Below are 12,579 nucleotides of genomic sequence, written 5' to 3'. Positions count from 1 at the left end.
AGATCACACCACTGCACTCCAGCCTGGGTGACAGAGTGAGACTGTATCAAAAATAAAATAAAATAATCTGAACTAGACAAAATTTACATAATTCTTAATATAAGTATTAAGATATTAGTAGTTTACATCTGACCAAGCTCTGTAAGAACAACACAGCAACAATATTTAGATTATTTCTAAAGTCTTACCTCAGCTCCAACTTATAATAATATTGAAATAGCTTTCCAATGACTTTCCAGTCTCTAGCCTCTACTTTCTTTTCCTAAAACATACTCTTACTCCTCAAGTCTACTTAAAAGTTTAAACTCCTTAACAGCATAATTTAGAAAAAATTCCATTCACCAAATTAAAAGAAATTGCTCAAAGAAAATGAAAATCTAGAATGTGTTCCTAAAAGGAATAATTAACATTCCCCTCTCCACATCTGTGAAAAACAGCAACAACACTCAAAGCCTCCCTAATATTACTAGAAGATAAACTAGCTAGACTATTATCTCATTAAAAACGGGCCATGTCAGTCTTGTTCACTGTAGCTACTAGCAGTTCCTAGCACTGACACGTACTAAGTGCTTAACAATGTGTTCTGTTTTGTTTCGTTCTGAAGAGACAGTGTCTTGCTCTGTCATCCAGGCTGGAGTGCGGTGGCATGATCATAGTTCACTATAACCTCAAACTCCTGGACTTGAGCGATCCTCTCGCCTTAGCCTCCCAAGTAGCTGGGACTACAGGCCCACACTACCACTTCAGCTAACTTTTAAATTTTTCTGTAGAGATGGGGTCTCACTGCAATCTTGAACTGCTGGCTTCAGGCAATCCTGCCGCCTTGGCCTCCCAAAGTGCTGGGATTACAGGCATAAGCCACTGCGCCCGCATAAAAATGTTTCTTCAGTGAATACATGAATAGCTCATCGTCTATGGAATACTGTGCTTTACACCAAGTAGTTTGCATTTATTATTTAGTATTCATAACAGTCTACCTGCAACCATTGTTTTTCCTATTTTATAGAGGAGCCAGAGGTTAAGTAAATTCCTCAGAGTCTCACACACAGTGAATGGCAAAGTCTGGGTTCAAATTCAGTTGCCATTCTCCAAAGCTCACAGATTTCCAAGCAACTTCTTTCAAAAAGCACAAAAGGAAGCTGTTCGGGATAAAAGAATTATTCTAAGACATAATTATGATAGTGGCTGTAAAACTGAATAAATTTACTATAAATCACTTATAATAAATGAATTTTTTTCTTTTTTAATTTTTTTGAGATAGAGTCTTGCTCTGTCACCCAGGATGGAGTCCAGTGGTGCAATCTTGGCTAATTGCAACCTCCGCCTCCCAGGTTCAAGCAGTTCTCCGCCTGAGCCTCCGGAGTAGCTGAGATTACAGGCCCGCGCCACCATGCCTGGCTAACTTTTGTATTTTCGGTAGATATGGGGTTTCACCATCTTGGCCAGGCTGGTCTTGAACTCCTGACCTCATGATTTACCAGCCTCGGCCTCCCAAAGTGCTGGGATTACAGGCGTGAGCCACCACACCCGGCCATGAATTTTATAGTATGTAAAGTATGCCTTAATAAAGCTTAAGAATGAGGCTGATCTATGTGTAGTGATTTGGAATAAACCATAACACACAAAGTGAAAAAAACTCTAGGCACAGAGCAGAAGATAGAGATTTTCCCTTTTGTATAAACATATGTATGTGCTGACAGAAGAATTCATTTTTTCTGGAAAGATTCAGAAACAGCTGTAAACAATGACTGCCTCAAAAAAAGGTTCTGGATACCTGGAGTAGGAAAAAGCCTACTTTTCAGTGTACAAGCTTTTCTACTATGAATTGTTCACTATGTCCATCTATTACCTTTCCAACTCAAAAAAAAAAAAGGAAAGAAACAAGAAAAACTGGGAATATAATGATCAGTGTAATCATGTGCATTTAACTATATTATAATTTCTTAAATTTTAAGTATCTAGATAATTACATAATCCCATTTCCACTGAAAAGGACAGCAGACTCAGAATGTGAGAGTGATTCTCTTCATTCCTGAAGAAAAAATACATTTCAGGCTCCCCAGCTAAACACTGTCCATCTTTGGATCCATGATACCTTAATATAGCCCAATAAATTCTCATAGAAAAAAAACCAGAGCCTTTACTTCTAAGTATCAATATTTAAGAAAATCTAGTTTTTAATAAAACTGTATGATAGAATCATTTTGAGTTTATATTTTAGACCCCAAAAAGACTATTTTAGCATATTTTATTTAACATATATAAACGGTTCTTAATGGACCACATTATTTTTCAATTTTTGAAGAAAAAATAATTCATTTTAAAACACTAAAAAATTTTAGAAAGCATTCTACCTGTTGATTAAGTATTCATCCTTTGTCTTATGATGAAACACAGGAATTGGAACACCCCAAACTCTTTGCCTTGATATACACCAATATGGCCGCCTGTCCATCATTTCAACCATGCCATTCAGTGCTGATCCAGGAATAAATTTCACCTTTTTTAACAATTCCTGCAATTAATTCATAAATCAAGTCTTGTGAGAGAAAGCAGAACAAGTATTCTAGAACAGTCAACTTTCCAAATGCATTTCTTTCTTTTGGATGTTTGTAGCCATTCACATATCTCCCTTACCCTCCCCTCAAAAAAACAACTAAAGAACTAAAAGATTTCAGAGCAAATAAGGCAAAGTAAAAATGGAGCCACAAAGAACTTGGCAAATAATATCAGGAGCAGTGATGATATCAGGGGCATTGTTGCATTTTTTAACAATGTTACAAAAGATTTCATACCAATTTCTAATTTACACCAACCCTAGATCAAAACTGGTAATAAAAGCTTTCATAGAACTATTATACTTCACTAAACTATAGTTAAAATCAATTCAAACTTGATTTCCACCATTTTTAAAAATGCTTAAAAAATAAATTACTATCGTAGACTGCCAAAAAAAGATTGTGATATACCTAATTTTACATAATATAGTTTACAATATAGAAAACACTTTCTCAAAATAAGCCCAAGCATGTGGCTGAAACCTGTAATCCCAGCATTTTGGGAGGCTGAGGTGGGAGGATCACTTGAGCCCAAGAGTTCAAGGTTGCAGTGAGCTATGAGCATGGCAGTGCACTCCATCCTGGGCGACAGAGCAAGAGCCTGTCTCTAAAATAAATCTCTCTCTCTCTCTCTATCGACAAATGGATAACAGTTACTTCCTCTCAAGAAAGCTCCCTTCCTCCACTCCCAAAATAAGGTTGAAAACTGCTACCATTTGATTTAATGTGTCAACTAGCAAAAGATTGTATAGCAAAAATGTTTACTAATAGTCTCCAAAAAGGTCAAAATGTTAACTTCATTTTAAAAAATCTTTCTATCCATTAATAAAAGCATTTTTACATTTTCAAAGAAGGTTTAAATGGTTTCCTCACTCACCATAACTACCAGAAGTCCCCTCCCCCAAACTCTCTGTAGCACCACCTATTGGCAGAATGGCAAAATCTCTACAAATCAATTTGATTAATACTATACTTGGTTTAAAAGTCTAAGAAATGTGAATATTGAATAGATATTTGATTTTGCTAAGGAATAACTATTACTTTTTAAAGGTGGTGATAATGGCATAGGAATTATGCTTTAAAGAGTTTGGCTGAGCGTGGTGGCTCACGTCTGTAATCCCAGCACTTTGGGAGGCCAAGGCGGGTGGATCACCTGAGGTCAGGAGTTCGAGACCAGCCTGGCCAACATGGAGAAACCCTGTCTCTACCAAAAATACAAAAAAATTAGCTGGGCATGGTGGTGCATGCCTATAATCCCAACTAATCAGAAGGCTGAGGCAGGGAATTGCTTGAACCCGGGAGGCGGAGGTTGCTGTGAGCCAAGATCACACCATTGCACTCCAGCCTGGGCAACAAGAGTGAAACTCCATCTCAAATAAATAAATAAATAAATACAGAGTTTATCTTTGGCTCACGCCTGTAATCCCAGCACTCTGGAAGGCCGAAGCAGGCAGACTGCTTGAGCTCAGGAGTTCGACACCTACCAGGGCAACTTGACAAAACCATATCTCTAGAAAAAATACAAAAATTAGCCAGATGTGGTGGCACAGGCCTGTATTCCCAGCTACTCAGGAGGCTGAGGTGGGAGAATAGGTTGAGTCCAGGAGGTGGAGGTTGCAGTGAGCTGAGATCACACCACTGCACTCTGGCCTGGGTGACAGAGCAAGAGCCTGTTTCAAAAAAAAAAAAAAAAGAGTTTATCTTTCAAATATACGTGCTAAAATATTGCCGGGACAATATATAATATGGAAGAAATAATGCCTGGAGTTTGCTTCAAAATAATCCAATTGTTAAGGGGTAAAAAGTGGGTGGTGGGAGGGGTGTAAACAAAAACAAAATTAACCAAAAGTTGATTATTGTTGAAACTGAGTGATGGGAATACAACACATTATCCTATTCTAGCACTACTTCTGCAAAGAACAATTTTTAACTTTACAAAAAAGTTTAAAAAAAACTTGGCTTAAATATATTGTGTCAGACTTAGATGTTCTACAACCAAAAATCGGTGCAGAGCTGCAATTTACAAATTTTAACATCGACAAATAAGGAAGAGAGGCTTTAAACGAAGAAAAAAAACAAAACGCACTATATATTACAGTTGTCCACATTACACAAGTATAGAAAGTTTAAACTGCTATAAAAAGCTTTGGCAAGGACCCCAAATTGCCAGGCCAATAGATGAACCAGCTAAATACAGTAGTATCTTTCAAAATGTAAAGCAAAATATCTATATATTCAACCTGGTTAACACATATATATTTAAGCTCTTTCATTAAATAGAATCAAGTTGTGAGAGATGTTTACACACACACACACACACACACACATATACACCCACATAGAAAGATACATATTAAATGAAAGGGCTCAAATATACATTAAGTATTTAGAATATAAGTTATAAGTATTTGTTATCTCCAAAGCAACAACTTTGTATATTTTTCATATTGTTAGTTTTTCTTTTTAATATGCTTCCTTTGTAAGTAGAACAGTAACTTTTTTAATTGATTGCATTTCAATCTTAAGAAAGCAAAGGGTTTCAAAAAGTTTTACTGACTGCTTATTATGTATCAGACTGTATTCTGGAAACTTGTATTTCCTTACTCCATGAGATAGGCATTATTACCACTTTATATAGATGAGGAAACAGAGGCTGTGGCAGGTTAAACCAGGTAACACAGTTCTGTCCAAATTCTATGCAACTTTGACAACACTGGGCAAGAAAGTCTATCTACTAACAGTGTGATTTGGACAAATCACTCAACGTCTTTATGCCTCATTTCCCACACATGTATAATGAAAAAATGGAAGTCCAAGGTCCTTCCAGATCTAAAATTCTACAATTTTATGAAACTAAATCATAATAGCAGCAATCCCTGTTACTCCTGAAACCGCACCTCAACCTCACATGCAGCCCCTTTATACTGAGGGAATGATACGCCCAACCCCTTAAAACAGGATGCTTTTTATACCCTGGCTGCAGTTTTAATATCCGTGATGTTTATAAACCACTGCTTGCTGGCACGAATAACCACGGGTTTCTTGGTCCTCCAGTCATAGGGATAGCTGTGCACCAATTTTTCCTCTTTCAACAAATTCTTTGCAGTCTGAAGCATCTTTATAACTTAAAAAAAAAAAACACCAAATTATATTAGACATAATTAAAAAGTACTGTGAAAATCCTAAAAATGCTCTAAACTTCCAAAAATACTAAATCTGCAGCAACAGGTGGCAATAAGAGTAGTCACCTTGCCGGCCGCAGTGGCTCATGCCTGTAATCTCAGCACTTTAGGAGGCTGAGGCGGGCAGATCACGAGGTCAGGAGCTCGAGACCAGCCTGACCAACATGGTGAAACCTCGTCTCTACTAAAAATACAAAAATCAGCCAGGCATAGTGGCGTGTGCCTGTAATCCCAGCTACTCAGGAGGCTGAGGCAGGAGAATCGCTTGAACCTGGGAGGCAGAGGTTGCAGTGAGCCGAGATCATGCCACTGTACTCCAGGCTGGGTGACAGAGCGAGACTCCATCTCAAAAGAAAAAAAGAGTAGTCAACTTGGCCGGGCGTGGTGGCTCACAACTGTAATCCCAACAATTTGGGAGGCAGGGACGAGAGGATCACTTGAGGTCAGGAGTTCAAGACCAGCCTGGCCTGAATGGCGAAACTCCATCTCTATTAAAAATACAAAAAAATTAGCAGGGTGTAGTGGCGTGCGCCTGTAATCCCAGCCACTTGGGAGGCTGAGGTGGGAGAATCATTTGAACCTAGGAGGCAGAGGCTGCAGAGAACCGAGATTGCGCCACTGCATTCCAGCCTGGCAACAAAGCGAGACTCTGTCTCACAAAAAAATAAAAATAAAAAAGAGTAGTCACCTTCCAGGTATCAAAGGTGTGCTCTGGGATTCTCCTGGCAAAAAAAAGCAGGGACTGTAAAATCTTAATCAGACTCCAAATTATGTGACTTCCACCTCTTTCCACGTCAAAGAAAAGATGAACAGATTATATCTAGAATTCTACATTTGAAGTTTAGAGCCATAATCTTTCATGCCGTGAATCTTAAAAGGGTCTCCAGGTAATCCGGAAGAAACCAGGTGTAGTGGGTTGAACTGTGTCCCCAAGAAGATCTAACCCCCAGCACTAGTAAATGTGACCTTACTTGGGAATCAGGCCTCTGCAGATGTAATCAAGTTTAGATGAGGTCAGACTGCATTAGGGAGCACTGGTGTTCTTAGAAGAGGATAGAAAGATTATGTTTTTGCCACTGATTCAGCCATGTGAAACTCACCTCATTAGCCTTTTCTGGGTTTGAAGCTGCTGTCTCTAAAAGTGCCATCTCATTGTGCTTAGTATCAGTCAATGCTAGAGAAATCTTGAACAGCTTATGTACAAAACTTTTTTAAATTTTTGTATTATCTTGAAACTTTGCTTCTTTGGGTTTGTGGCACCCTGGCCACCCAATTTGACTGTGACAGCCCTCTACAGTCTGTGGGCTGGCAGATTTTTTTTTTTTTTTTTTTTTTTTTGAGATGGAGTCTCGCTCTGTTGCCCAGGCTGGAGTGCAATGGTGCAGTCTCAGCTTACTGCAACCTCTGCCTCCCGGGTTCAAGTGATTCTCTTACCTCACCCTCCCGAGTAGCTGGGATTACAGGCACCTACCACCACACGTGGCTAATTTTTTGTATTTTTAGTACAGATAGGGTTTCGCCACGTTGGCCGGGCTGGTCTTGAACTCCTGACCTCGTGATCCATCCGCTTCGGCCTCCCAAAGTGCTGGGATTACAGGCGTGAGCCACCACGCCCGGCTGGGCTGGCAGTTTGCTGATCTTTTAAAGTTTCTTTCCCTACCCAATCCCCACTTTCTGGTAAGGTTTCTGTAAAGTCTGTCAGGTGTACATCCTGTGGCTTACTGGCTTAAAACGTACTGTCCTTTGATATAGTCTCTTTGGGGCCAATTGGGAGAAACAGAAATCAGTAGTCCACCTGTTTTGATACTGAATATTTGACAAATGTCTTTTTGAAATAAAGAACCAGTCCCTCCAATAAAAAAAAAAAAAAAAAAAGAGGATTCACAGAGAGACATTTAAGACCTAAAGAAGGTGGCTGGGTATGGTGGCTCACACCTATAATCCAATCCCAACACTTTGGGAGGCCTAGGCAGGTGGATCACTTGAGGCCGGGAGTTTGAGACCAGCCTGGTCAACATGGTGAAACCCTGTCTCTATTAAAAATAAAAAATAGGCCAGGTGCAGTGGCTCATGCCTGTAAACCCAGCACTTTGGGAGGCCAAGACGGATGGATCACGAGGTCAGGAGATCGAGACCATCCTGGCTAACACGGTGAAACCCCGTCTCTACTAAAAATACAAAAAATTAGCCGGGCATGGTGGCGGGCGCCTGTAGTCCCAGCTACTAGGGAGGCTGAGGCAGGAGAATGTATGAACCCAGGAGGCAGAGCTTGCAGTGAGCCAAGATCACGCCACTGTACTCCAGCCTGGGCAACAGGGCAAGACTCTGTCTCAAAAAAAAAATAAAAACAAAAAACAAAAAAATTATGACCTGACACGGTGAGGGCTCACGCCTGTAATCCCAGCACTTTGGGAGGCCAAGGTGGGCAGATCACCTGAGGTCAAGAGTTCAAGACCAGCCTGGCCAACATGGTGAAACCCCATCTCTACTAAAAATACAAAAATTAGCCAGGAGTGGTGCTGTGTGCCTGTAATCCCAGCTACTTGGGAGGCTGAGGCAAGAGAATTGCTTGAACCCAGGAGGCAGAGGTTGCAGTGAGCTGAGATCACACCACTGCACTCCAGCCTGGGCAACAGAGTGAGATTGTGTCTCAAAAAAAAAAAAAAAAAAAATTAGTTGGGTATGGTGGCATATGCCTGTAATCCCATCTGCTCGGGAGGCTAAGGCACAAGAATCACTTGAACCCAGGACACAGAGGTGGCAGTGAGCTGAGAGCATGCCACTGCATACCAACCTGGGTGAGAAAGTGAGACTCAGTCTCGAAAAAACAAGTAAGATCTAAAGAAGGCCATGTGACAAGAGAGGCAGAGAGTGAGTAACACAGTTATAAACCAAGGAATGCCAAGGATTTCCAGAAGCCACCAAAACTAGAAAGAGCCAAGTAAGGATTCTCCCATAGAACCTTCACAAAAACATGGTCCTGTCAGTACCATCAGTTTAGACTTCTAGCTTCCGGCACTTGAGAGAATAAATTTCTGTTGTTTCAAACCACCAAGTTTACGGTGATTTTTTACAGTAGCCCTAGAAAACTAATATATCAGGTCTAATTAGCCTTAGTCTTAGTGTGGGCAAAGAAATGTTTTCATAGCACCTGGTCTCTAAATCTGTAAAGAAAGGCAGAAAGACAATTCAAGTCTGGAGGATTCCCAAGATTCTAATAAATAAACCATGCCATAAAGGTCAGTTATTTACAAGGGTTAAAAAGTGAGTGGGGAATGTGTAATTTACAGTCAACATCCAGCCCTGATCTTGATTGTATCCTTCCACAAAAGTAATACTGCTGATTATTATCTCCACAGCTCTAAAATAACTTCACTCCTGTTGACTGCCCTGACTTGCTTAAATAAAGCAGCTTCAAAGCAAAAGATGAAAAAGTCCCAAACTCCATTTAAAAACATGTGGCAAAACAAGACATAATTTTAGTTTTTTGTTTCTGTTAAAGTATAAGAAGGGAAAATAGGTAGCAAAGGTTACTGCTAGCTACTTTTCAGAAAACATGTATGATATCAACAGATATGATGCTCACCCACATCAGTTCCCTCTTCAAGGACAGCCTTGTTTTGAAGTTCAGGACCTGCAACATCTGTGAAAACTCCATCTTCGTCCACTAAACAATCCTATAAAGTATCATTTTGAACAATTAAAATATCAAGACATTTTCTCTTATGACAATATCTGGCAAAACAATATATATAAAACATCTCATTATAGCCTAGTTTTTTTCTACATTGAAACTCTAGGTACTTGGCCAGGCACGGTGCTCAGGCCTGTAATCCCAGCACTTTGGGAGGTCGAGGTGGGCGGATCACTTGAGGTCAGGAATTCGAGACTAGCCTGGCCAACATGGTGAAACCCCACTTCCACTAAAAATACAAAAATTAGCCAGGCATGGTGGTGTGCACCTGTAGTCCCAGCTAGTAGGGAGGCTGAGGCAGGAGAATCGCTTGAACCCTGGAGGTAGAGGTTGCAGTGAGCCGAGATCATACCAATGCACTCCAGCCTGGGTGACAGAGCAAGACTCCATCTCAAAAAAAAAAAAAAAAAAAAAAAAAGAAAAGAAAAAGAAATAGGAATTTGTGAATTTTACTCATTTAAATCACCAAAGCCAAAATGTGTTATTGAAGCATATACGTAAACTTTAATAACAAAAGTAACGAAATATATTAAAACATCTTTGAGTGGTCTCTATTGTTTCCAAATCTATGCCTGTGTACAGTTGTTCCCTTTCAGACTCACCCTTTAACTAAATGGAAATACTTGCTAACTGAAGTATGTAAAGTAAATGTAGAGAGGACTGTTTAGCTAAAACAAACAAACAGGCTTTTTCAGGGAGTAAAAGTAATTTGTGTATGTGACTTGATACTAGACATAAAGTATTTTAAAAGTGCCCCATGATATATATACTTCAATTCTAACGTGCTAATTGTCTCCTAATTCTGGGAAATCTTTTTCAATTAGTACGAATTAATGAAACTTTAGAGTACTACACAAACCTAAGCATTTCACAATTACGATGACAAAAATCATCATTTTTAAAAAATAAAGATGTTGGTTAGAATTTATCATTTCCTTTTATTAAGATGAATAATTAAAAATGAAAAAGGAGGAACAGTACCATGGGCAGGTTGTGCTGAGATGCTACACCGTAATCTTCCATACCATGAGCTGGGGCTGTGTGAACCAATCCTGTTCCTTTTGCCATGGTCACATGATTTGCAGGTAAAAGAGGAGAGGCTTTATCAGGAATTAATGGATGACTGCAAGTACCATTTTCCAAATCTACACCTGTGGGGAAAGAAAACCACTATTAAGAATCATTTTATATGGCAAATCTATCTCCTTAAGCTTAGCAATAGAATATCAGGTCAAATGTGCAGAATCTAGAACAATACTGGCTAGGCTTAAATTCCAGCTTCCCTTTTAACTTGTTCTGTGACCTTCTGGAATCTATAAAATGCAGATAATTATGGTTCCCACCTCACAGGGTTGCTGTGAGAATAAACAGAGTTAATGTAGTTTAAGTGTTTTGATACTTACTGCATCTACCACTTAATACTCTCCCTCACCACCCTCCCAAAAAGATCTCTAAGTAATTAATAAGAAATAATTCATTTTTTTCTGGAAAGAAAACTTACCCCATACAAATTACTTCATTTTTAGCTCTTCAATGTTCCTACTACTTTAATAAGTAGTAGCTACATGACACCAGCTTATTTTGACAAGGATAAGAAATATATATACTCCTCCACAATATGGTGACTCAAATAGCAACTCAATAATTATCTGATAGTAAGAATTTGAAACAATTATGCTATCTAGACAAAAGATCTTTAAATTCAACCTGAACGCTTTCAAAAATCTTGTGATTTTTAGCTTCTATGATAACGTATAACTTGACAATGAAGTCTTTAATATCCTCTGCATTTATAAAAGAGCAGGGGGCCGGGCGCGGTGGCTCACGCTTGTAATCCCAGCACTTTGGGAGGCCGAGGCGGGCAGATCACGAGATCAGGAGATCGAGACCACAGTGAAACCCCATCTCTACTAAAAAAAAAAAATACAAAAAATTAGCCGGGCGTCGTGGCAGGCGCCTGTAGTCCCAGCTACTCGGAGAGGCTGAGGCAGGAGAATGGCGTGAACCCGGGAGGCGGAGCTTGCAGTGAGCCGAGATTGCGCCACTGCACTCCAGCCTGGGCGACACGGCAAGACTCCGTCTCAAAAAAAAAAAAAAAAAAAAAAGAGCAGGGGGCTGGGTGCAGTAGCTCATGTCTGTAATTGCAGCACTTTGGGAGGCTGAGGCAGGAAGATTGCTTGAGCCCAGGAGTTTGAAACAAGCCTGGGCAACACGATGAGAGAGGGTGTGAAGTAAACTACTATTTTGGTTTTTATTTTTATTATCCTATTGCACCAAAGAGGACCGAATGGTCTTAAAAATTCTTAAGCTTCTTTCCTGCCTCTGACATAAAAATCTTTTTATTTTTGTTAAGATTGTTTAAACTTCTCATTGGCCTGTATCTGAACTGATTAATTTACAGGGCTTTCCTATTTAGCTAGGCAGTCTTTCTAGGCAGTTTTTGTATCTTTATTCATGTGATTGATTTTTTAGCAAGAAATTAAAAGATATACCTAAGGATCAAAGATAATTTTAGGCCAGCCATGGTGGCTCACGTCTATAATCCCAGCACTTTGAGAGGCAGAGGCAGGAGGAACACTTGAGCTCAGGAGTTCAAGATCTGCCTGGGCAACATAGTGAGACCTCATCTCTAAAATGAAATAAAATAACATAAAATAACATAAAATAAAATAACATAAAATAACATAACATAAAATAAATAAAATAAAATAAAAAATAAAATAAAATAAAAAAATAAAATAAAATAAAAAATAAAATAAAATAAAATGAAATAAAATAAAATTTTAGTCCAGGCACAGTGGCTCACGTCCATAATCCCAGCACTTTGGAAGACCAAGGCAGGAGGATCACTTGAGGCCAGGAGTTCAAGATCAGCCTGGGCAATGTAGCAAGACCTCATCTCTACAAAAAAAAATTAAAAATTAGCCCAGCATGGTGGCACATGCTTGTAGTCCCAGCTACTCAAGAGGCTGAGGCAGGAAGATCACTTGAGCCTAGGACCCGGAGGCTGCAGTGAGCCAAGATGGCACCACTGCACTCCAGCCTGGGCAACAGAGCAAGACCACGTCTCAAAACAAAACAAAAGAACAACTACAACAAAAAGCTAATTTTAAACTTCCCTAGACTTCCATAATTATATTTCAAA

General features: G+C 39.4%; 1 protein-coding gene across 1 annotated transcript in view; it reads right to left on the bottom strand.

Moving 5' to 3' along the window:
- Nucleotides 1–12,579, bottom strand: part of IARS2 (isoleucyl-tRNA synthetase 2, mitochondrial) — a 55,602-nt gene that overhangs the window by 32,858 nt on the left and 10,165 nt on the right. Inside the window, exons 9-12 of the mRNA XM_055234865.2 lie at nucleotides 10,416–10,585; nucleotides 9,327–9,417; nucleotides 5,531–5,682; nucleotides 2,355–2,515 (exon numbers count right to left, since the gene is read on the bottom strand). Of these exons, the coding sequence (XP_055090840.1) occupies nucleotides 2,355–2,515; nucleotides 5,531–5,682; nucleotides 9,327–9,417; nucleotides 10,416–10,585 (574 nt within the window). The remainder of the gene's footprint in view (nucleotides 1–2,354; nucleotides 2,516–5,530; nucleotides 5,683–9,326; nucleotides 9,418–10,415; nucleotides 10,586–12,579) is intronic.

The sequence above is a fragment of the Symphalangus syndactylus genome, chromosome 19 (assembly GCF_028878055.3).
Source record: "Symphalangus syndactylus isolate Jambi chromosome 19, NHGRI_mSymSyn1-v2.1_pri, whole genome shotgun sequence".
NCBI classification, from domain to species: domain Eukaryota; kingdom Metazoa; phylum Chordata; class Mammalia; order Primates; family Hylobatidae; genus Symphalangus; species Symphalangus syndactylus.
Note: the sequence above shows the minus strand (reverse complement) of the source record. Positions and strands in the feature narration are given on the sequence as shown.